The 24,824-nt window shown below is 34.3% G+C and overlaps 2 protein-coding genes across 7 annotated transcripts; both read left to right on the plus strand.

The window, feature by feature from the left end:
- Positions 1-1,829: 1,829 nt before the first annotated feature.
- On the plus strand, positions 1,830-17,938 carry LOC132196998 (uncharacterized). 2 transcript variants are annotated; one of them, XM_059620003.1, is made up of 3 exons: positions 1,830-2,035; positions 2,092-2,302; positions 17,305-17,938. In XM_059620003.1, the coding sequence occupies exons 2-3, from the start codon at positions 2,099-2,101 to the stop codon at positions 17,527-17,529; spliced, it is 429 nt and encodes a 142-aa protein (XP_059475986.1). In that variant the 5' UTR covers positions 1,830-2,035; positions 2,092-2,098; the 3' UTR covers positions 17,530-17,938. The 2 variants fall into 2 exon arrangements, with proteins under 2 accessions (XP_059475986.1, XP_059475987.1); XM_059620004.1 differs by having other exon boundaries at positions 1,837-2,035; positions 2,131-2,302; positions 17,305-17,937.
- Positions 17,939-18,798: 860 nt separating this feature from the next.
- On the plus strand, positions 18,799-24,644 carry LOC132196458 (zinc finger protein 232-like). Of its 5 annotated transcripts, none has more exons than XM_059619126.1 (9): positions 18,799-18,955; positions 19,141-19,210; positions 19,510-19,567; positions 19,912-19,977; positions 20,466-20,776; positions 21,099-21,354; positions 21,473-21,523; positions 22,050-22,647; positions 22,851-24,644. In XM_059619126.1, exons 5-9 carry the CDS (start codon positions 20,483-20,485, stop codon positions 23,257-23,259), a joined length of 1,608 nt encoding a protein of 535 aa, XP_059475109.1. In that variant the 5' UTR covers positions 18,799-18,955; positions 19,141-19,210; positions 19,510-19,567; positions 19,912-19,977; positions 20,466-20,482; the 3' UTR covers positions 23,260-24,644. The 5 variants fall into 5 exon arrangements, with proteins under 5 accessions (XP_059475109.1, XP_059475111.1, XP_059475112.1 ...); XM_059619128.1 differs by having other exon boundaries at positions 22,062-22,647; XM_059619129.1 differs by having other exon boundaries at positions 21,126-21,354.
- The last annotated feature ends 180 nt before the right edge of the window (positions 24,645-24,824 follow it).

Consider the following 24,824-nt stretch of genomic DNA (forward strand, 5'->3'; position numbering starts at 1 on the left):
TTGTCGTTTTTTATCATTTAAAATTACCTTTTTTTAAGTGAGATATAACGTTGGCACGGCGGTGCCGTGCTGCGATAAAACGGCAAAAAATGAGTCAATTTGGCTGCAAAAGCTCGTGGGGTATTCCATGTATTATTTCCCATGAGAGAGATAATTCCCTGCCGAGCGTCTCGCCTGAAAACAGCAAATTTTGCTGCGGCACAATCCACCCCGGCGAGAAACCAACGACCCTCTGTACCTACCACACCCCAGCCAGTGTTGGATTCCCGTCAATTTAGGGCGCCGCTCAGGGCAGACAAACAGACGGCCGCGGATGAATCAGAGCAACACTGACCAGCCCTCCTTTTCCCTGTGTTTTCTTATGCGTCACGCACTTTGCGAGTGTGACTCATTCGCCAGCGATCCAGAGATCGCGGGCCGGTTGTCACTTCGCGTGCCATCAAGGGACCTCTGACCCTCGATACACATGACCCTTACTTGTGATGACTTACTCAATTTGAACTCAATTATTCATGTTCAGAAACGTATGATTATTATGTTTTGATGTATTTTTATAAGGAAAAAGAAAAGTATTTTTGTTTTATAAAAATAAGAGCAGGAAATTTGAATTAATTTAGTCGTTTTAATTTCCTTTTTTTTATTAAAATGTAATTTTACTTTTGCATGTAAGAATTGCGGAAAACAAACAAACAATGAAATAATAAATTCTTGAGTAGATACAACATATGCACATTTTCTATTGTTTAAATTTTTTATTTATATTGAAAACATTATTATTATTTGAGGGGGTTACAACAATAACACGCGTTCTGATTCGGTACAACTTTTATGTAAATTAAATTGTATTTTTTTCACATTTAAGATTAAAAATTGAAATAATGTTCATAATTTATTTTATTCAATTATTATGTATTGTAGAAAAACAACTAAATTTGATTGATCTTAGTGATCAAAACTTATATTATATTGCTAAATATTTCTAATTTTTGCAATCGATTTACTAATTTAGTTATCAAAAATCTACTTTCAGGTTGCGGCAAACTGTCAAAAAAATCCGCATAACTTCCAACAAATTAAATTATTATTTGTATTTTCTTAAATTTTATTTATAAAAGCAAGATCTGAGAGTGTGTGCACAATCAAGGAAATTTGAAATTTATCGCTCATAACAGGACGCTTCTAGTGGTTTTGGCGTGTTTGGTTCAGCATGTCTGCCGCGCTGTTTGCTTCGTTGGTTTCTTGGGTCTTGGCTTCCGTATCGAAAACCAAAAGAACATTCTGACTGTGATATATTTTTTCGATGAATTTTCATGCTTATCTTCCATAGTCACTCCTGGCAGGGCTATCAAAATATATAATAAACAATGTTAAAGGGCACATGAAGGAGAGTAAAAATTCATGAATTAAAATATGTACAAAATTAAATTTTTTTCTCAATCTGATGATAATTAATTTAAATAAAAAAATTGTATTCAAATACTTTTATAACTATTATAGCTTTAAAAAAAATAATGATTGATAAAATGTGTTATTTTATTTTATAGATCCAGTTAATTTAAATTTATCATGTTCATTTTTATGTAAAAAATAATTAAAATCCGCAATTGTGATGAATTTGAAAAATTTTTGGGATCCATTAAATATTTTGCATTATGAAAAAATTAATCAATCCAGAAATCTAGAATATCTATTTCAGCTCACTTATATAAAAAAACCAGTCCATTCAACCAACAAGCAGCAAGCGCCTGGCAGTTAGATTTCGTGCAAAACACGTAGTTTGTATTATGGCCGATTGAGGGCAGCACGCACAAGATGGAAACGCGTCAAACGCGCGACCAATCAAATAACAACAAAAACACGATTGTTGAGCAGAGCAGCAAAGAGCGATTCTTGTGACGAGGGTGCAACGTGATGCAGTTTTTCGCACTTTTCCGATTCTCTGCCAGCACTGGTAAAAGAGTGACCTGCTCAGAAAGTTCCCTGGGCAGTAAGTTGTAAAGCCTGTAACGATGTCAAACCCGGAAGACCGACCCAGGTAAGACGAAAACCAAAATTGAATGTACTCATGACACACAATTTTTGATGTCTCAGGTAAATAATGCGCACTCATGTTACAAATTTCCTCTTCAGCAGGAAGAGGTCGATGAGAGACTGTGACGATGGCGCCTGCGACTTTGCGCCCTTATCCAAGAGGATAAACAATCTGCACTTGACTAGACCACCCCATCAAGACCCTTTCCAGGGTGGATCCAAGGAGGATGAAGTCCATCAACATCCTCAACACCCCCATCACCAGCAAAATGTTAGTTTGGGGATGAAAATTTAAAAATTTTACCCTGAAGAAAAGTCTCAATTACACTCGATGATCAAATATTTTTGCCAGAGTATTAATTACTACAAATTTAAATTAAATAATTTAATGTAATAATTTTACCAAAACCGAGTTATACTACATGCCTAATTTATAAAAATCTATTTAAATTTCATATCTGCTCATTTAAAAATTGTTTTAATGTCAAAGGAGTGTCTTTTAAAAGTCTTTGTTATAATATAGCTATTTTTCCGAGATAGATTTTCATATTGATTTTTTTTCTCCGAATCTAAGACAAAGTGCCTTTAACTAAGAACAACACATTTATAAAGAAACAATTTTTTTTTAAATTAAAGGAAATAATTGTAGTTTAACTAACTTATTGTTTACAAAAATATTTATGGCTTCCTCTGAGCATAGCATAACACAATTATTAAATTACATGTTCGTAATATTTATTAATTCTGTACGAGGAGTACAAACCAAGACTTATTTCTATAAAATCTGCAGATCTTCAAATAAAATTATTTAGGTTTCTCTGGGTTTCTCTGAATGTAAAAGTAAAAATATTGGTCTACAATTTTCCCCTCAATTTTGATAAGACACTGTTAATTTTTGGTTTTGTAGATTTTGCTCCAGCAGAATACTGGAATTTTTTTTATTATTTTAAGGCATGCTTTTTCTTTAACTTTTTATAATTTAATATGGGAATATTTAAATAAACCAGAATTTTATCATATTTTGTCAATACCTGTATCGTTTGTCCTAAGCCTCTAGGACTAAAACGAAACAGGTATGAATGAAATATTTTTGAAAATTTAGGACTATTCAAAATTAATCCTGCAGAGTGATAATAATATAGCGAGGCACTTTAAATTTAGGTTTCCTTTTTAAATAAACCAGAATTGTATCACATTTTGCCAATACCTGTTTCGTTTGTCCTAAGCCTCTGGGACTAAAACGAAACAGGTATGAATGAAATATTTTTGAAAATTCAGGACTATTCAAAATTAATCCCGTAGAATGAAAATAATATAGCGAGGCGCTTTAAATTTAGGTTTCCTTTTTAAATAAACCAGAATTTTATCATATTTTGTCAATACCTGTATCGTTTGTCCTAAGCCTCTAGGACTAAAACGAAACAGGTATGAATGAAATATTTTTGAAAATTCAGGACTATTCAAAATTAATCCTGCAGAGTGATAATAATATAGCGAGGCACTTTAAATTTAGGTTTCCTTTTTAAATAAACCAGAATTTTATCATATTTTGTCAATACCTGTTTCGTTTGTGCTAAGCCCCTGGGACTAAAACGAAACAGGTATGAATGAAATATTTTTGAAAATTCAGGACTATTCAAAATTAATCCTGTAGAATGAAAATAATATAGCGAGGCGCTTTAAATTTAGGTTTCCTTTTTAAATAAACCAGAATTTTATCACATTTTGCCAATACCTGTTTCGTTTGTCCTAAGCCTCTGGGACTAAAACGAAACAGGTATGAATGAAATATTTTTGAAAATTCAGGACTATTCAAAATTAATCCTGTAGAATGTAAATAATATAGCGAGGCACTTTAAATTTAGGTTTCCTTTTTAAATAAACCAGAATTTTATCATATTTTGCGAGTACCTGTTTCGTTTGTGCTAAGCCCCTGGGACTAAAACGAAACAGGTATGAATGAAATATTTTTGAAAATTCAGGACTATTCAAAATTAATCCTGCAGAGTGATAATAATATAGCGAGGCACTTTAAATTTAGGTTTCCTTTTAAAATAAACCAGAATTTTATCATATTTTGCGAGTACCTGTTTCGTTTGTGCTAAGCCCCTGGGACTAAAACGAAACAGGTATGAATGAAATATTTTTGAAAATTCAGGACTATTCAAAATTAATCCTGTAGAATGAAAATAATATAGCGAGGCGCTTTAAATTTAGGTTTCCTTTTTAAATAAACCAGAATTTTATCACATTTTGCGAGTACCTGTTTCGTTTGTGCTAAGCCCCTGGGACTAAAACGAAACAGGTATGAATGAAATATTTTTGAAAATTCAGGACTATTCAAAATTAATCCTGTAGAATGAAAATAATATAGCGAGGCACTTTAAATTTAGGTTTCCTTTTAAAATAAACCAGAATTTTATCATATTTTGCGAGTACCTGTTTCGTTTGTGCTAAGCCCCTGGGACTAAAACGAAACAGGTATGAATGAAATATTTTTGAAAATTCAGGACTATTCAAAATTAATCCTGCAGAGTGATAATAATATAGCGAGGAACTTTAAATTTAGGTTTCCTTTTTAAATAAACCAGAATTTTATCACATTTTGCCAATACCTGTTTCGTTTGTCCTAAGCCTCTGGGACTAAAACGAAACAGGTATGAATGAAATATTTTTGAAAATTCAGGACTATTCAAAATTAATCCTGTAGAATGTAAATAATATAGCGAGGCACTTTAAATTTAGGTTTCCTTTTTAAATAAACCAGAATTTTATCATATTTTGCGAGTACCTGTTTCGTTTGTGCTAAGCCCCTGGGACTAAAACGAAACAGGTATGAATGAAATATTTTTGAAAATTCAGGACTATTCAAAATTAATCCTGCAGAGTGATAATAATATAGCGAGGCACTTTAAATTTAGGTTTCCTTTTAAAATAAACCAGAATTTTATAATATTTTGCGAGTACCTGTTTCGTTTGTGCTAAGCCCCTGGGACTAAAACGAAACAGGTATGAATGAAATATTTTTGAAAATTCAGGACTATTCAAAATTAATCCTGCAGAGTGATAATAATATAGCGAGGAACTTTAAATTTAGGTTTCCTTTTTAAATAAACCAGAATTTTATCACATTTTGCCAATACCTGTTTCGTTTGTCCTAAGCCTCTGGGACTAAAACGAAACAGGTATGAATGAAATATTTTTGAAAATTCAGGACTATTCAAAATTAATCCTGCAGAGTGATAATAATATAGCGAGGCACTTTAAATTTAGGTTTCCTTTTAAAATAAACCAGAATTTTATCATATTTTGCGAGTACCTGTTTCGTTTGTCCTAAGCCTCTGGGACTAAAACGAAACAGGTATGAATGAATTATTTTTGAAAATTCAGGACTATTCAAAATTAATCCTGTAGAATGTAAATAATATAGCGAGGCACTTTAAATTTAGGTTTCCTTTTTAAATAAACCAGAATTTTATCATATTTTGCGAGTACCTGTTTCGTTTGTGCTAAGCCCCTGGGACTAAAACGAAACAGGTATGAATGAAATATTTTTGAAAATTCAGGACTATTCAAAATTAATCCTGCAGAGTGATAATAATATAGCGAGGCACTTTAAATTTAGGTTTCCTTTTTAAATAAACCAGAATTTTATCACATTTTGCCAATACCTGTTTCGTTTGTCCTAAGCCTCTGGGACTAAAACGAAACAGGTATGAATGAAATATTTTTGAAAATTCAGGACTATTCAAAATTAATCCTGTAGAATGTAAATAATATAGCGAGGCACTTTAAATTTAGGTTTCCTTTTTAAATAAACCAGAATTTTATCAAATTTTGCCAATACCTGTTTCGTTTGTCCTAAGCCTCTGGGACTAAAACGAAACAGGTATGAATGAAATATTTTTGAAAATTCAGGACTATTCAAAATTAATCCCGTAGAATGAAAATAATATAGCGAGGCGCTTTAAATTTAGGTTTCCTTTTTAAATAAACCAGAATTTTATCATATTTTGCGAGTACCTGTTTCGTTTGTCCTAAGCCTCTGGGACTAAAACGAAACAGGTATGAATGAAATATTTTTGAAAATTCAGGACTATTCAAAATTAATCCCGTAGAATGAAAATAATATAGCGAGGCGCTTTAAATTTAGGTTTCCTTTTTAAATAAACCAGAATTTTATCATATTTTGCGAGTACCTGTTTCGTTTGTGCTAAGCCCCTGGGACTAAAACGAAACAGGTATGAATGAAATATTTTTGAAAATTCAGGACTATTCAAAATTAATCCTGCAGAGTGATAATAATATAGCGAGGAACTTTAAATTTAGGTTTCCTTTTTAAATAAACCAGAATTTTATCACATTTTGCCAATACCTGTTTCGTTTGTCCTAAGCCTCTGGGACTAAAACGAAACAGGTATGAATGAAATATTTTTGAAAATTCAGGACTATTCAAAATTAATCCTGTAGAATGTAAATAATATAGCGAGGCACTTTAAATTTAGGTTTCCTTTTTAAATAAACCAGAATTTTTTCACATTTTGCCAATACCTGTTTCGTTTGTCCTAAGCCTCTGGGACTAAAACGAAACAGGTATGAATGAAATATTTTTGAAAATTCAGGACTATTCAAAATTAATCCCGTAGAATGAAAATAATATAGCGAGGCGCTTTAAATTTAGGTTTCCTTTTTAAATAAACCAGAATTTTATCATATTTTGCGAGTACCTGTTTCGTTTGTGCTAAGCCCCTGGGACTAAAACGAAACAGGTATGAATGAATTATTTTTGAAAATTCAGGACTATTCAAAATTAATCCTGTAGAATGTAAATAATATAGCGAGGCACTTTAAATTTAGGTTTCCTTTTTAAATAAACCAGAATTTTATCACATTTTGCCAATACCTGTTTCGTTTGTCCTAAGCCTCTGGGACTAAAACGAAACAGGTATGAATGAAATATTTTTGAAAATTCAGGACTATTCAAAATTAATCCTGTAGAATGTAAATAATATAGCGAGGCACTTTAAATTTAGGTTTCCTTTTTAAATAAACCAGAATTTTATCAAATTTTGCCAATACCTGTTTCGTTTGTCCTAAGCCTCTGGGACTAAAACGAAACAGGTATGAATGAAATATTTTTGAAAATTCAGGACTATTCAAAATTAATCCCGTAGAATGAAAATAATATAGCGAGGCGCTTTAAATTTAGGTTTCCTTTTTAAATAAACCAGAATTTTATCATATTTTGCGAGTACCTGTTTCGTTTGTCCTAAGCCTCTGGGACTAAAACGAAACAGGTATGAATGAAATATTTTTGAAAATTCAGGACTATTCAAAATTAATCCCGTAGAATGAAAATAATATAGCGAGGCGCTTTAAATTTAGGTTTCCTTTTTAAATAAACCAGAATTTTATCATATTTTGCGAGTACCTGTTTCGTTTGTGCTAAGCCCCTGGGACTAAAACGAAACAGGTATGAATGAAATATTTTTGAAAATTCAGGACTATTCAAAATTAATCCTGCAGAGTGATAATAATATAGCGAGGAACTTTAAATTTAGGTTTCCTTTTTAAATAAACCAGAATTTTATCACATTTTGCCAATACCTGTTTCGTTTGTCCTAAGCCTCTGGGACTAAAACGAAACAGGTATGAATGAAATATTTTTGAAAATTCAGGACTATTCAAAATTAATCCTGTAGAATGTAAATAATATAGCGAGGCACTTTAAATTTAGGTTTCCTTTTTAAATAAACCAGAATTTTATCACATTTTGCCAATACCTGTTTCGTTTGTCCTAAGCCTCTGGGACTAAAACGAAACAGGTATGAATGAAATATTTTTGAAAATTCAGGACTATTCAAAATTAATCCCGTAGAATGAAAATAATATAGCGAGGCGCTTTAAATTTAGGTTTCCTTTTTAAATAAACCAGAATTTTATCATATTTTGCGAGTACCTGTTTCGTTTGTGCTAAGCCCCTGGGACTAAAACGAAACAGGTATGAATGAAATATTTTTGAAAATTCAGGACTATTCAAAATTAATCCTGTAGAATGTAAATAATATAGCGAGGCACTTTAAATTTAGGTTTCCTTTTTAAATAAACCAGAATTTTATCACATTTTGCCAATACCTGTTTCGTTTGTCCTAAGCCTCTGGGACTAAAACGAAACAGGTATGAATGAAATATTTTTGAAAATTCAGGACTATTCAAAATTAATCCCGTAGAATGAAAATAATATAGCGAGGCGCTTTAAATTTAGGTTTCCTTTTTAAATAAACCAGAATTTTATCATATTTTGCGAGTACCTGTTTCGTTTGTGCTAAGCCCCTGGGACTAAAACGAAACAGGTATGAATGAAATATTTTTGAAAATTCAGGACTATTCAAAATTAATCCTGCAGAGTGATAATAATATAGCGAGGAACTTTAAATTTAGGTTTCCTTTTTAAATAAACCAGAATTTTATCACATTTTGCCAATACCTGTTTCGTTTGTCCTAAGCCTCTGGGACTAAAACGAAACAGGTATGAATGAAATATTTTTGAAAATTCAGGACTATTCAAAATTAATCCTGTAGAATGTAAATAATATAGCGAGGCACTTTAAATTTAGGTTTCCTTTTTAAATAAACCAGAATTTTATCACATTTTGCCAATACCTGTTTCGTTTGTCCTAAGCCTCTGGGACTAAAACGAAACAGGTATGAATGAAATATTTTTGAAAATTCAGGACTATTCAAAATTAATCCCGTAGAATGAAAATAATATAGCGAGGCGCTTTAAATTTAGGTTTCCTTTTTAAATAAACCAGAATTTTATCATATTTTGTCAATACCTGTATCGTTTGTCCTAAGCCTCTAGGACTAAAACGAAACAGGTATGAATGAAATATTTTTGAAAATTCAGGACTATTCAAAATTAATCCTGCAGAGTGATAATAATATAGCGAGGCACTTTAAATTTAGGTTTCCTTTTTAAATAAACCAGAATTTTATCATATTTTGTCAATACCTGTTTCGTTTGTGCTAAGCCCCTGGGACTAAAACGAAACAGGTATGAATGAAATATTTTTGAAAATTCAGGACTATTCAAAATTAATCCTGTAGAATGAAAATAATATAGCGAGGCGCTTTAAATTTAGGTTTCCTTTTTAAATAAACCAGAATTTTATCACATTTTGCCAATACCTGTTTCGTTTGTCCTAAGCCTCTGGGACTAAAACGAAACAGGTATGAATGAAATATTTTTGAAAATTCAGGACTATTCAAAATTAATCCTGTAGAATGTAAATAATATAGCGAGGCACTTTAAATTTAGGTTTCCTTTTTAAATAAACCAGAATTTTATCATATTTTGCGAGTACCTGTTTCGTTTGTGCTAAGCCCCTGGGACTAAAACGAAACAGGTATGAATGAAATATTTTTGAAAATTCAGGACTATTCAAAATTAATCCTGCAGAGTGATAATAATATAGCGAGGCACTTTAAATTTAGGTTTCCTTTTAAAATAAACCAGAATTTTATCATATTTTGCGAGTACCTGTTTCGTTTGTGCTAAGCCCCTGGGACTAAAACGAAACAGGTATGAATGAAATATTTTTGAAAATTCAGGACTATTCAAAATTAATCCTGTAGAATGAAAATAATATAGCGAGGCGCTTTAAATTTAGGTTTCCTTTTTAAATAAACCAGAATTTTATCACATTTTGCGAGTACCTGTTTCGTTTGTGCTAAGCCCCTGGGACTAAAACGAAACAGGTATGAATGAAATATTTTTGAAAATTCAGGACTATTCAAAATTAATCCTGCAGAGTGATAATAATATAGCGAGGCACTTTAAATTTAGGTTTCCTTTTTAAATAAACCAGAATTTTATCACATTTTGCCAATACCTGTTTCGTTTGTCCTAAGCCTCTGGGACTAAAACGAAACAGGTATGAATGAAATATTTTTGAAAATTCAGGACTATTCAAAATTAATCCTGTAGAATGTAAATAATATAGCGAGGCACTTTAAATTTAGGTTTCCTTTTTAAATAAACCAGAATTTTATCAAATTTTGCCAATACCTGTTTCGTTTGTCCTAAGCCTCTGGGACTAAAACGAAACAGGTATGAATGAAATATTTTTGAAAATTCAGGACTATTCAAAATTAATCCCGTAGAATGAAAATAATATAGCGAGGCGCTTTAAATTTAGGTTTCCTTTTTAAATAAACCAGAATTTTATCATATTTTGCGAGTACCTGTTTCGTTTGTCCTAAGCCTCTGGGACTAAAACGAAACAGGTATGAATGAAATATTTTTGAAAATTCAGGACTATTCAAAATTAATCCCGTAGAATGAAAATAATATAGCGAGGCGCTTTAAATTTAGGTTTCCTTTTTAAATAAACCAGAATTTTATCATATTTTGCGAGTACCTGTTTCGTTTGTGCTAAGCCCCTGGGACTAAAACGAAACAGGTATGAATGAAATATTTTTGAAAATTCAGGACTATTCAAAATTAATCCTGCAGAGTGATAATAATATAGCGAGGAACTTTAAATTTAGGTTTCCTTTTTAAATAAACCAGAATTTTATCACATTTTGCCAATACCTGTTTCGTTTGTCCTAAGCCTCTGGGACTAAAACGAAACAGGTATGAATGAAATATTTTTGAAAATTCAGGACTATTCAAAATTAATCCTGTAGAATGTAAATAATATAGCGAGGCACTTTAAATTTAGGTTTCCTTTTTAAATAAACCAGAATTTTATCACATTTTGCCAATACCTGTTTCGTTTGTCCTAAGCCTCTGGGACTAAAACGAAACAGGTATGAATGAAATATTTTTGAAAATTCAGGACTATTCAAAATTAATCCCGTAGAATGAAAATAATATAGCGAGGCGCTTTAAATTTAGGTTTCCTTTTTAAATAAACCAGAATTTTATCATATTTTGCGAGTACCTGTTTCGTTTGTGCTAAGCCCCTGGGACTAAAACGAAACAGGTATGAATGAATTATTTTTGAAAATTCAGGACTATTCAAAATTAATCCTGTAGAATGTAAATAATATAGCGAGGCACTTTAAATTTAGGTTTCCTTTTTAAATAAACCAGAATTTTATCACATTTTGCCAATACCTGTTTCGTTTGTCCTAAGCCTCTGGGACTAAAACGAAACAGGTATGAATGAAATATTTTTGAAAATTCAGGACTATTCAAAATTAATCCTGTAGAATGTAAATAATATAGCGAGGCACTTTAAATTTAGGTTTCCTTTTTAAATAAACCAGAATTTTATCAAATTTTGCCAATACCTGTTTCGTTTGTCCTAAGCCTCTGGGACTAAAACGAAACAGGTATGAATGAAATATTTTTGAAAATTCAGGACTATTCAAAATTAATCCCGTAGAATGAAAATAATATAGCGAGGCGCTTTAAATTTAGGTTTCCTTTTTAAATAAACCAGAATTTTATCATATTTTGCGAGTACCTGTTTCGTTTGTCCTAAGCCTCTGGGACTAAAACGAAACAGGTATGAATGAAATATTTTTGAAAATTCAGGACTATTCAAAATTAATCCCGTAGAATGAAAATAATATAGCGAGGCGCTTTAAATTTAGGTTTCCTTTTTAAATAAACCAGAATTTTATCATATTTTGCAAGTACCTGTTTCGTTTGTGCTAAGCCCCTGGGACTAAAACGAAACAGGTATGAATGAAATATTTTTGAAAATTCAGGACTATTCAAAATTAATCCTGCAGAGTGATAATAATATAGCGAGGAACTTTAAATTTAGGTTTCCTTTTTAAATAAACCAGAATTTTATCACATTTTGCCAATACCTGTTTCGTTTGTCCTAAGCCTCTGGGACTAAAACAAAACAGGTATGAATGAAATATTTTTGAAAATTCAGGACTATTCAAAATTAATCCTGTAGAATGTAAATAATATAGCGAGGCACTTTAAATTTAGGTTTCCTTTTTAAATAAACCAGAATTTTATCACATTTTGCCAATACCTGTTTCGTTTGTCCTAAGCCTCTGGGACTAAAACGAAACAGGTATGAATGAAATATTTTTGAAAATTCAGGACTATTCAAAATTAATCCCGTAGAATGAAAATAATATAGCGAGGCGCTTTAAATTTAGGTTTCCTTTTTAAATAAACCAGAATTTTATCATATTTTGCGAGTACCTGTTTCGTTTGTGCTAAGCCCCTGGGACTAAAACGAAACAGGTATGAATGAAATATTTTTGAAAATTCAGGACTATTCAAAATTAATCCTGTAGAATGTAAATAATATAGCGAGGCACTTTAAATTTAGGTTTCCTTTTTAAATAAACCAGAATTTTATCACATTTTGCCAATACCTGTTTCGTTTGTCCTAAGCCTCTGGGACTAAAACGAAACAGGTATGAATGAAATATTTTTGAAAATTCAGGACTATTCAAAATTAATCCCGTAGAATGAAAATAATATAGCGAGGCGCTTTAAATTTAGGTTTCCTTTTTAAATAAACCAGAATTTTATCATATTTTGCGAGTACCTGTTTCGTTTGTGCTAAGCCCCTGGGACTAAAACGAAACAGGTATGAATGAAATATTTTTGAAAATTCAGGACTATTCAAAATTAATCCTGCAGAGTGATAATAATATAGCGAGGAACTTTAAATTTAGGTTTCCTTTTTAAATAAACCAGAATTTTATCACATTTTGCCAATACCTGTTTCGTTTGTCCTAAGCCTCTGGGACTAAAACGAAACAGGTATGAATGAAATATTTTTGAAAATTCAGGACTATTCAAAATTAATCCTGTAGAATGTAAATAATATAGCGAGGCACTTTAAATTTAGGTTTCCTTTTTAAATAAACCAGAATTTTATCACATTTTGCCAATACCTGTTTCGTTTGTCCTAAGCCTCTGGGACTAAAACGAAACAGGTATGAATGAAATATTTTTGAAAATTCAGGACTATTCAAAATTAATCCCGTAGAATGAAAATAATATAGCGAGGCGCTTTAAATTTAGGTTTCCTTTTTTAATAAACCAGAATTTTATCATATTTTGCGAGTACCTGTTTCGTTTGTGCTAAGCCCCTGGGACTAAAACGAAACAGGTATGAATGAAATATTTTTGAAAATTCAGGACTATTCAAAATTAATCCTGCAGAGTGATAATAATATAGCGAGGAACTTTAAATTTAGGTTTCCTTTTTAAATAAACCAGAATTTTATCACATTTTGCCAATACCTGTTTCGTTTGTCCTAAGCCTCTGGGACTAAAACGAAACAGGTATGAATGAAATATTTTTGAAAATTCAGGACTATTCAAAATTAATCCTGTAGAATGTAAATAATATAGCGAGGCACTTTAAATTTAGGTTTCCTTTTTAAATAAACCAGAATTTTATCTTATTTTGCGAGTACCTGTTTCGTTTGTGCTAAGCCCCTGGGACTAAAACGAAACAGGTATGAATGAAATATTTTTGAAAATTCAGGACTATTCAAAATTAATCCTGCAGAGTGATAATAATATAGCGAGGAACTTTAAATTTAGGTTTCCTTTTTAAATAAACCAGAATTTTATCACATTTTGCGAGTACCTGTTTCGTTTGTGCTAAGCCCCTGGGACTAAAACGAAACAGGTATGAATGAAATATTTTTGAAAATTCAGGACTATTCAAAATTAATCCTGTAGAATGAAAATAATATAGCGAGGCACTTTAAATTTAGGTTTCCTTTTAAAATAAACCAGAATTTTATCATATTTTGCGAGTACCTGTTTCGTTTGTGCTAAGCCCCTGGGACTAAAACGAAACAGGTATGAATGAAATATTTTTGAAAATTCAGGACTATTCAAAATTAATCCTGCAGAGTGATAATAATATAGCGAGGAACTTTAAATTTAGGTTTCCTTTTTAAATAAACCAGAATTTTATCACATTTTGCCAATACCTGTTTCGTTTGTCCTAAGCCTCTGGGACTAAAACGAAACAGGTATGAATGAAATATTTTTGAAAATTCAGGACTATTCAAAATTAATCCTGTAGAATGTAAATAATATAGCGAGGCACTTTAAATTTAGGTTTCCTTTTTAAATAAACCAGAATTTTATCTTATTTTGCGAGTACCTGTTTCGTTTGTGCTAAGCCCCTGGGACTAAAACGAAACAGGTATGAATGAAATATTTTTGAAAATTCAGGACTATTCAAAATTGATCCTGCAGAGTGATAATAATATAGCGAGGCACTTTAAATTTAGGTTTCCTTTTAAAATAAACCAGAATTTTATCATATTTTGCGAGTACCTGTTTCGTTTGTGCTAAGCCCCTGGGACTAAAACGAAACAGGTATGAATGAAATATTTTTGAAAATTCAGGACTATTCAAAATTAATCCCGTAGAATGAAAATAATATAGCGAGGCGCTTTAAATTTAGGTTTCCTTTTTAAATAAACCAGAATTTTATCATATTTTGCCAATACCTGTTTCGTTTGTCCTAAGCCTCTGGGACTAAAACGAAACAGGTATGAATGAAATATTTTTGAAAATTCGGGACTATTCACAGTTAATCCTACAGAATGAAAATAATATAGCAAGGCGCTTCAACTTAACTTCTGAGCCACCAGGCTTTTATAAGATAACAAAGTCTGAATATGTTTATTTTAATTTAATTTTAATATTTTTTAATATATTGTTTCTACTTTTTTTAATTTTTTTTCTTTTATTCATGAAGTAGCAAATTTTAAACCAGAGCTTTATTAAGGATGTTGCCTCCTTCGGTTTGGAGCATTTTTTATTACGCAGCTGTACATGGCTAAAATGGGCCCTAAAAGTTCACGGAATTCTAAAAAGGTGTCGACAGCATCGTTTAGCCCTCAGGGCTCAGGGTGAACAATGAAATAGCCGCAGCCGGCGCTCGCACCTTTCTTGACCCCCTGCAGTGCATTTACAAAAGAGAATTTCACATTTCACTGCACTTTGCTTCTTCAAATTGCCTAATGAGATTCGCATTAGTCCTTTATGCCTGCGCGTATGATTTTTTTTAAAAAAGACCCTTACCTCGGAATTAAAAAACAAGAGTTGCATTTTTGAACGCCTCGTCAAAAAATGAATAAAATAAACTTTGAATGGAAGTTCTACGTCAATTAGAACAAAAGTTCATCAATTATACAATTCCACTGGAATGATTTTATTTATCTACCATTAGTAAAAATTTATTTTTCGTAAGAAATAGGGATGCAACAGGGGCTTAAAATATTATATGTATAATACAAGATAATTTTTAAAATCCAAGTTATTTTTTTATTTAAATGCAAGTTTATGAAAAAATAGAAAGTAATGAAATGCTTGACGCAAAGAAAATAAAACCCCCTTTTTTCCAAGCACTTTATTCTTTTTGTTTCCCATTTCCCATGATGTGATCAGAAAGGGAAACATGGAAAGACTGACCACCAGTGACACCCAAAAAAGGTGGAGAATGATGAAATTTGCCATCGAAGGCGTGTTTCAGCTATATATGACTCATTTGAGCAAAGGAAGCAATTAGATTATAACCAGAGGCTAAGTTCAAGCAGACCCTATAGCATTCAGAATATCACAGAAGTTTCCATTATAAGAAACAAAGCGTTTATATAGGTGATGGTTATTTTACGATCGTGTGATTCACTAATGTGCGAAGAACGCATTTTATATAATTTCTTGGTATTGGAGAGTGATTATGGGACCCCACAGTCCGACCTCATCGAATTGGCTGCAGAATGCAATATCTATAACATATCTACAGCACAAGTGAAGTAATTGAATTGTTATGTGCATAATTGATGGTCACCTAAAAAATAATGAGTTTTTGGATCGTGATATTATGTAAGTAAAAATGATAAAAAAATTCCTTTTATTCTTATGATTTTAAATTAAATTTGATTTCACCCATTGAAAATATCACAAATATATAAATCATAGCAGAGGAGGCACCCGCGCGACAGAGAACTACTGCAATACCTCTAAACTCTTAAAATTTTCAATTTTTATAAATAATTTTATTGCTTTTTTGATTAATAACAGTATAAATTGCATTCATTTCAGAGTAATAAGTTTAGTTCTTTTTTTTTTAAATCATTCTTTGTGCATTGAACATATATATAATTGAATTTAAAATTACTAATATTTAATATATTAAGTGCTTGATATTATCATAAATATGTTAGTTGAGGGTTAGAAAAATAGTTCACAGCATAATTATTGTAATAAAAATTACCACATTCTTCAAAAAGAAATAATACAAATATCACTGAAATAAATTAGATTGAAGTTAGGAAAAAACCCAATTTACAAAAATTTGACATATTTTGAACGCTTTTTTCAAATACTTCTGCTCAACTCTTTGGAGTGAAATATGATTCATCCACTAGATAATTTTATTAGCTGCATTTTAGAGTTGCTAATTTTTTCTTAATTATAATCAGTTTTGCAGACGGCCTTATTAAATCCAAAAAATGCAAGTTTTCGGTTGGCAAAAGCAGCTCAAATGGTAGGCTGGCCACTTCTTCAGCCAAGAGTTACTTTTTAGAAATATCAGAAGTTTGAGCTCTGCTGATAATTTTGCCACGGGGCAGGTAAATGCATTGATGCGAGAAATCGGAATGAAAGAGAATATGAGCCTGTCCAGTGGCTATTATGAAGCGCACCACAGGGGTCCTCCTTCCTCTCCCCCATCACTCACTCTCTTGGGAAAGACACTTGATTTTGACCAAATTTTATCATTTTTTAATACTTATTGAGGTCGTCAGACAAAAGTATGAATGAGAGGACAAAATAAAAATTACTAAAAAATAGTTAGTTAAATTATCTAGTGGATGAATGGTTTTAAAAATCGAAGCGTTAAGTAGAAGTTTATGAAAAATGCATACAAAGTTTATTTGATTATTAAAAATTTCACCAGCTAAATTTGAAGAAACTTCAAATTTTTTTATTTATTTGATGCTTTAAGTTTTATCATTATTGATTGTACTCATCCACTAGAGTATATATTGACCTATGCGCTGATTTTTACCAAACGATTCTACGATGAGCAGAACGAGAGATTCACTTAAAAAAAGTTCAAAACTTTGGACTGCTCTAGTTTCACTAATTACCTTTTCCACGCAAAAAAACCTATCACAACTTGCTCACAATATAATGCGCATTAAAAATATATACTTAAAAGTGATTTAAATATTTCATATATATGCGAACTCGCACCACGGAAAATCAGTAAAAATGTCTACATCAACCTTAACTTGTTCTAGGGCCACATGAATGGATTCAACGGCCAAGTGATGCACAACAACAGCCCTCACAATCAGCAGAACCCCGAGCCAGACCCAAGCTGGATCACGGATCAGATGATCGCTCAGTATGCCCCTCAAATCGACCAAGTCGACAGCCCATACTACTACGAGCACAACAAATTGCTGTTTGCACTGTACCTTGAGAGACTGCAGAGAAACCCTCAGAATAGACCCCTGTCTTGAAAGCTATAACTTTCTCACTTCAATCATTTAGATGGCTCTCTACAGTTTTGGTAACTTTCGGCCAAAAAAAATATTATTAAAATTTTTACTTAAACATTCATAATTCGTTAAAAAAAAATTACGCACTTAAAATTATAATTAGTAAGTAATGAAAGAGTCACTTTGATTTTTATTTTATTTTAGAGCACTAAGAGCCACTAAAACTTAATAATAAACTGCCGACCCTGATACGAAAGCCAACTGAGAACACTGAGTGTGAATAATATCTTAGTGAGTGACTCGGCGTGAATGCATTAAAAGTGTTAATTATTCGTTGATAAGTGTGATTATAGCAGGTTAAGAAAATGTGATTTTGATGAGTAAGAAAAGTTAATATCCAAAGCTAATAAAAATATGAAAAATATTTTAAATTTTTATCTGCTACTGAGTGTACCGAAAAGACAATGTTTTTAAATCAATAGAAATGTTATTGATTTGCTTTTTTTTATTATTATCCGTATTTTCTGGAACACCAAGAAAACTGGGGAAACAATAAATTTAATCGCTTTGGTTACACTGACAAAGTATAAAAAATTTTAAGGGCTGAAAAGTGCATTTTAAAAGATGAGTAAAAGAATGACAATCATATGACAGTGATAAAATTTTTTTATTGTCTTTGTGTATGAAGTGGTGTTGCTTGGTTATTATTTGCATTTTCCAGCTTTGTCGCAGTGAGAGGGAAGGGGGATTCAATTTTTATTCCTCTTTTTTCATGTAAACCAGTTTCTCTTTCATTCATAGGTGCTGCGAGTTTGCAGCCCCCACTATGAGTCCAATTCGTAGCGCACCATATGAATGGGATTGTGCAACCTGGTGGGGGCTGCATCCCAACCACCACCTCCAACCCAGACGGCACTGGCAGGGGGGCAGACACGGTGTCTGGCGGCGGCGGGCCAGACGAAACGTACGCGCTCCTCTCCCTCGCCATCTATCAGCCACAGGTTGGAGCATCAAAAATATTTCCCTGGCGTCCTTTTCACGTGTGTTGACGCGAGAGTGCGTTGACCGTGAGTTCAAGCACCAGCCACCGTTGCCGCCGTTCGCCACCAGCGGCCGTGAAAGCCAACCAAACTCCAAATTCTAGTGAAAAATCGAAAATAAAACTATGAAATTGGTCACATTTAGTGCTCAAGAAGGATAGGGGAGAGAAAACAGGGGTGAAAAAGTCCGAAACGCGGGGATGTAATTGACGAGTTTTGAATTTTGGCGCGCAAACGCGGCGCTGCGGCAACGCTGCCCCAGCAGGAAACAAAGGACGAGCGCAAGCGGAGTACAGGTGTTTTCGTCCTTGTTGTGTTGTCGACGCATAAAGAGCCTAATTTTGCTTTTGCTCGGTGGATTGGGGTGTTATGCCTTCTTGGCCCTCAACTTGCGGCTTCTACACTAGGTAAGGCGTGCTCAAGACGCGGTTCGGCGGCCGAATAGGCATTGCTAGCGCTCGAAAGCGGCCGCCAGCCAGTGACCCTATTTGAGAGCACATAACGGAAGCACTCGAAGGCACTCAGCCACGACTTTAGTCTCACCGTCGGCACTCTCGGCCGAATCTAACGCACCCCTGCTCTTTTGTTGCAGATGATATTCGTCCCTGGGTCGGCCAAAATGACCATTGCCCCCTTCGAAAGGAGTCCGAGCATTTTCTGACGTAAGTAGGTCTGCGCTCACCCTCGCCCCCTTTTCGGCCGAATTCGTCCTTTTTCAAGGTCGCCGACTGGATTTTCGCCTGAATTGAGTTTCTGTATTATTCAATGGATCAAAGTACGTCAATTCGGGCAACTCAGAAATGAGGTCAGAGGTCCCTTTCTCTTTGCAAATCGCACCCCTTGGGACGTAAACAACCCCATAGGGGCGTGTTTGTTGTCCCTTCCGACCGGCCCGCGAGTCAACCCCAATGGAAAAACATGCGAGTTGGCACCTTTTGTGAATAATCTGTCTCACTTTCAGGCTTGGACCACTTTCCGTGCTACTTTCTATACTGCTGTGAACTCGATTTGTTTTCTCGGTAAGTGCACGACTTTGTCAAGTCTCGAGTTTTCTGCATGCCTCACATCCAATCACGCTGGGTCCGTTATCCCGTGTTCTTTTTATTTTTCCAAAGCACTGCTCTTTTACTGTTGACCACTTATTGGTGGTTGCGCTTTGCGACAATCCTTTGTATTTATTAAATTCGCTTCACTATAGGAACCCGCAGTGCTTACGTCGAAACGCATTCCTTCTAGTGCATGGTGAAAGTTCACATTAGTCCCGGCTCGTGTTTTACACTCCGTTAAGTGATGATTTGGTGGTGGTTTTTTTGTGCCGATGCCTCTTCAGTTAGTTATTTTTGTTTTGTGTATTTCTTTGCAGAAACCAGATTCGTAGGTCTCTGACCTACGAAACCAAACGTTACCACCATTGAGCCCATAGTAGAAGGTAATATCATTGATTTTGGTTCTACTTATTTTTTGGGAATCCCTGTTGTCGTAGAAAGTCACATTGCGTGTGTATTGTGCAAGAATTTGTTGCTGTGCGTTTTCCCGCACTTATAAATTATCACACGGCAAGCCTCGTCCACCAATTTGTCACTTTTGGTATAAAATAGTCAGTGTTAAATGAGTTGTATCTGTTAAGAAGTTATTTTTTTTATAAACTTATTTAAGTGTCATTTTTGTATTCAAATTTATTTGTTGAATTTGACTAAATTTTAAATTATTACAAAGATCAATTTTAACCGCATACCTGCTTCTAGTAACATTTGTGCCTGCTTTTTTTTATAATTATGTTTTTCCGGATTTATCAATTTAGGTGCCAAGTTTTTTTTTTGCAGAAGAATAACTGCAATACTTTTTTAAAGCTTGAAGGAACGCGAGGCAATTATGACTCTTAAAATGTTTGCTAATGCTTAGTAATTCTGTTCACAGAAGCCCAGTGGAGTGCGATGAATTTCACGCCCTTCACTGGCGCCTTCACTGGCACAATCCCAGTGCACCAGTTCACCGCTAAGTTTGCAAACGCCAATGGCCAGACGACAGTCCCTCCAGGCACGGTGGTGCTGAGTGGCGGCGATGGCGGCATCCACTACCTGCGCCCCACTGAGGTGGTCAGCCAGGCAGGCACCCTCACCAACCAGACGCTAATCACGGTGCCGGTCAGCATGGAGCAGTCCACCTCCAAGGAAGATTCCACGAGCACTGTCCAGGCACATAGCATCCAGCCCACAGCCACAGTGCAGGTACTAAAACTGACTTTGATTAGAGTTCACAGTTTTATTACAAAAGGGCTGCTTTAGTTGTAAATTTTTAATGGTTTAATTTTTATTTTTAAACGGTTGATTTTAAATTACGAAATATTGCTAACTTTTAGTGTTTTTTTTCACAATAATGTTTTTAATATAAAGAAAAATTAAATTTGTATGATTTGTTTTAATCATTTTTTAGAAGTCCTTGAAATCAATAATTATTGGTTATTTTTAAGAACTATAATCCTGTGCCATATTATGTGATTCCGTTACTATATGATTATTAATGCTGTCTAATGAAATTGTTAACGAAAAGAACTTCGATAACAATTTCTCCTTGCAGGTTTTGAACCACGCAGGCATCAAGTACAACATCACCCCCGTGTCCATGCAGCACTTCTCGCAGGTCGGCGGCCCCGGCACAGTGCTCACAGTTGCCTACCCAGCTGACCTGGACGGAATCACAGTTGACGGAAAAGGCACCCAGACCCAGATGATCCCTGTGGAGATCCAAGGGCAGGACCTGTGCGCCACCCTCGTTGTGGCAGCACCGTCAGGAGATGGTGATAAAGGTGAGCTTCAAATCAGCAGCTTCCCTCCGAAATGCTTGATTTGGCTGGGCGAGAGCAATTATTTTTTTTTCGTTGCTTTCTTTTGATTTTATCGGGATTTGTTTTTCCCTGCTTTCAGTACTTTTCCGGACACAGGACCAAGACGGGAATATTAGCGATGCAATATCCGGTAGATAATAATTTTTGTTTGGTTTCGGTTATTGGTTTTTGCTTATTCTCAATGCCTTTATTCACAAGCTCTGCTATAAAACAGCAGTCATTATTTTGAAATTTAGAATTAAAAATTTAAAACAAATCTTCAGATATAATTTTTACAATATTTTTTATTACCTTAAGTTAATTTTAAAATTTCCATGATTAAAAATTTAAAATATCATTCAAATTACCTATAATGTTTACCATTCAAACCATCCAAATAAGAATTGATTTTAATCCAAATTCCAACTTCTTTTACTTATCCCAATACTTTTTAGACAGGTACATGCATACAATTTAAAAAAATGTCCTTCAGTTTGGTCTCTGGCCCTATATTGCTCAAATACTACGCTTATTTCAAATTCTACAATTGAATTTCATCTCACTTAATTTTCGGTACTCCTTATTTTGACTGGCATAAATTGTACAAAATAATTAATTTTCACAATGTTGTTAAGAATCAAAGTCTCTAATGCAATTTACTCTTGACTAAAATCAAGAATTTTTGACAGGTATACCTGTTGAGAAGCTGATCACAATTAAGAGAGAGGAGGGTGTTGACGACGGCAAAGAGGGCACCGTCATCACCAGCACAGAGCAGCAAATTGAGCTTCAAGGTCAAACAGTCACCACCATGCCGGCCACGTGGCAGAGCATAGCTGCCCCTGGCTCGACGGTGGCCGACTACCTGGCGCGATTGCCAGCCTCCACCCTACCCCTCAGTTTGCACCACTTCCTCAAATTCTCGGCCGAGAGCATCAAGAGAGAGAACAATGAGGCATGCACCGTGACCTTGCCACCTGCACAACCCATCGTTGTCACCACCGTCAACGAGGCTGACGGCACCGAGGGCACTGTCACAGTCACAACTATGGCTGCCCCAGAAGGCGTGCAGGAGGAAGCCGATACGGCGGGCAAGGCCAAGAAGAGAAGGCGCGGCACCAAGAAGGCCAAGCAGCCCAAAATGCGCCCTGGCCAGGTGCAGCTGACCACCGCCCTTGACGGTACCACCCTGTTCTGTTGCCCAGAGTGCAACATGGCATACCCGGACAAAGATCTGCTTGAGCAACATCTTGTGGCTCACAAAATTGAGAGAAGGTGAAATAATTGCATCAAATATTAAGATCCATACTTATTTTTATTTAAATTTATCTTTTGCTTTTGAAATCTAGGATACTTGTCTAATTTAAACTTAATTAATATTTACATTTTAAAAAAAGTTTTGATTGAAAGAAAAAAAATAATGTCATAATTTGTCAAAAATTGTATCTATCTCTAAAAGCAATAAATTTTGCATTCAGGTTCATCTGCGACATTTGCGGGGCTGGCTTGAAGCGCAAAGAGCACTTGGACAGGCACAAGCAGGGCCACAACCCTGAACGACCGTTCATTTGCTCTGTCTGCATGAAGGGCTTCAAGCGCAAGGAGCACCTGAATCTGCACTTTGTCATCCACTCTGGCGAGAAGACGCACATCTGCCCTGAGTGCGGCAAAGGCTTTTACAGAAAGGACCACTTGCGTAAACACTCGCGCAGCCACTTGGCCAAGCGGATAAAGTCGGAAATGAACAGCGCAGGCAACACTGCGCCTAACCAGCCGCCACCGCCGCAGCTCAAAATCGAGGTGATCCAGCAAGTGCCGTCGGCGGACCCGTCCTCGCCCACTGAAGACCCCCTCAAGTTGATTCCGCTTGGTGATAAACTGGTGTAACACCCGCAGTGACGGACGGTGACTGACTCTCTCATCCAACAAACATACAAACAAACGGAAGGAACTGACGTCAAGTTAGCGTGCAAAGTTTGTCTATTTTTTGTTTAATTTGTATCGCAGGACCAGGCCGTCTTCTTAACGAATCTTTATAATGAATATAATTATATTATATATCTTTAAAGTTAGGGTCACTATGCTTTACAATGATTTTTAACTTAAAACACCAGGTCGCTTTGGTGGCAATTTGGCTCGCAGCTGGAGCGATCAGTTGAATCATGTCTGACGGCGTTAAATTTCCTGGGTCGTATTGCAAATCAAGTTAGTTGGTCTCTATAAATTTAGCCTTTCCTGCTACTTTAGCCTTGCAACAAGGTTGCTGGGCATGCAAGACACATGTATTTAATACACAAACAACGAAGACCCCCCCCCCCCATTAATTTTTTGCCAGAGAGTCCCCCCTCTCAGTAATTTGATTTCCTGGCTCGTCCTGGCTGTTTGAAAGAGACCGTAACATTTTTATGAATTACCTGACCAAATGTGATGAGAAGAATAATTCCATTGCCGACTCAGTCCTGATTCGACATCCAGCTTAAGAACTTTTGTTTTTTATGCTAAAAAAGCGACGGCGCCCATGTAATATGGGCATTACAATTAACTTTTTTTATTAATATTGAACAGAAAATTTACTTGCGATTGTTTTGTATAGTAGACATCCAGAGTTTGAAGAGCAGTGGTTTTAACACACAGCATGAAAGTAACAACTCACACAAACACTTACTTTTTTTTATTTTTCCATTGCTGTTGTCGACAAAATACAGCGTCCTGAAAAATGAGAAATATATCCACGAGTAATATAAATAAATATATTTATTGTAGTATAAAAATCAGATAATTACTAATATGGGCTAGACTGGTACTCTGGGTTTATATTTTTAATAATTGATAATTAGGTGTTGTGACACTGCAGCAGTCTTATTTTACTAATGGTGTACCAGTATTAAAGCTGCCTGTTTGTTCATTCGTACGTACCTTTCATCAAGTGTGTCAAGACAAAATCTTATTTAATGGAGAACAGCCAACGCATTTTTTACTTGTTATATATGTTCACAAATTAAAAAAAAAAACAGCAATTCTGGCAATCCCTTTTGTACGTAAAACACTGCTAAGCCAAATAGTTCATTGCAAATGTTGTCTTGACCTGTGGCTGTTTGCGACTTTGAGTTTAATGGTCAAAGTGTAGTTTATTATTAATTTTCATTAATGGACTCCTTGATGCTGCATTGTGCGCCGTTCTAAAAAAGAAACAAGTTCAATCCGATACAACGGATGCTATCGTTGTTTTTCCAAGAAAAAAAATAATAGTTTGTTAGTGTTATTTTTAAAAAGAAGCAAAATAAGTGAATTATAGAAGATTGAAGGTTGAGTTGATAATAACTCCATTGATTAAAATTTGAACGGAAAAGGTCTTGTCTCTCTTGCATAATAGTTAATATATTGAGTTGTTGTCAAATCTTTGTTTTGGGATTCATGCATTTTTATTATTATTTGAGATGAATAAATTGACA

This window comes from Neocloeon triangulifer, unplaced genomic scaffold, assembly GCF_031216515.1.
Source record: "Neocloeon triangulifer isolate White Clay Creek 2 clone unplaced genomic scaffold, ASM3121651v1 ptg000012l, whole genome shotgun sequence".
In the NCBI taxonomy this organism is placed as follows: Eukaryota; Metazoa; Arthropoda; class Insecta; order Ephemeroptera; family Baetidae; genus Neocloeon; species Neocloeon triangulifer.

Coding starts and splice junctions, on each gene's coding strand:
- LOC132196458 (XM_059619126.1), top strand. CDS start 20,483: ATGAATTTCACGCCCTTCACTGGCGCCTTCACTGGCACAATCCCAGTG. Junction 21,355..21,472: donor GTCAGGAGATGGTGATAAAG/GTGAGCTTCAAA, acceptor CCCTGCTTTCAG/TACTTTTCCGGACACAGGAC. Junction 22,648..22,850: donor GCTCACAAAATTGAGAGAAG/GTGAAATAATTG, acceptor TTTTGCATTCAG/GTTCATCTGCGACATTTGCG.
- LOC132196998 (XM_059620003.1), top strand. CDS start 2,099: ATGCGCACTCATGTTACAAATTTCCTCTTCAGCAGGAAGAGGTCGATG. Junction 2,303..17,304: donor ACCCCCATCACCAGCAAAAT/GTTAGTTTGGGG, acceptor AACTTGTTCTAG/GGCCACATGAATGGATTCAA.